The 443-nt window shown below is 57.8% G+C and overlaps 1 protein-coding gene across 1 annotated transcript in view; it reads right to left on the bottom strand.

The window, feature by feature from the left end:
• The window catches only part of EMH_0038560 (uncharacterized protein), a gene marked incomplete at both ends in the record, with an annotated part of 11,195 nt that overhangs the window by 9,587 nt on the left and 1,165 nt on the right, over positions 1-443 (bottom strand). The window contains 1 exon segment of the mRNA XM_013495310.1: positions 78-354. Coding sequence (XP_013350764.1) covers positions 78-354 — 277 coding nt within the window.

Raw genomic sequence — 443 nt, 5'->3', positions numbered from 1 at the left:
TTTGGGAGAAGCAGCAGCAGCAGCAGCTGCTGCAGCAACTGCTGCTGCTGCTGCAGCATCTGAATCCGCAGCCGCACCCGCCTCTGCTGCTGCTGCAGCAGCAGCAGCTGCTGCTGCTGCTGCTGCTGACGACGCACGCCGCGCTGCTGCTGTGCTGCACTTGCCTAGCAGCACCTCCAGCTCAACACGCAGACTCTTCTCCATGTCTTCTACAGCATCATGAAATTCTTCTTCTTCTGTTGCACACCCCAGAGACGTGGTGCTGCGCAGCGGCAAACTCCCGCTGCGCCCAAAGCTGCTGCTGCTGTTGCTGCTGCTAGTGCTGTTGCTGCTGCGCGTCGTATTCAGCTCAATCTGAACAGCAAGAGCAGCACAAGCAACTCAGAAATGCAACAGACCAATGGTCAATCGACACACACCACTCCACAAAAACCCTCGCCACA

The sequence above is a fragment of the Eimeria mitis genome, genomic scaffold (genome assembly GCF_000499745.2).
Source record: "Eimeria mitis Houghton genomic scaffold, Emh_scaff1511, whole genome shotgun sequence".
NCBI classification, from domain to species: domain Eukaryota; phylum Apicomplexa; class Conoidasida; order Eucoccidiorida; family Eimeriidae; genus Eimeria; species Eimeria mitis.
The sequence above is the reverse complement of the archived record's forward strand: the minus strand, read 5'-3'. Positions and strand labels throughout refer to the sequence as shown.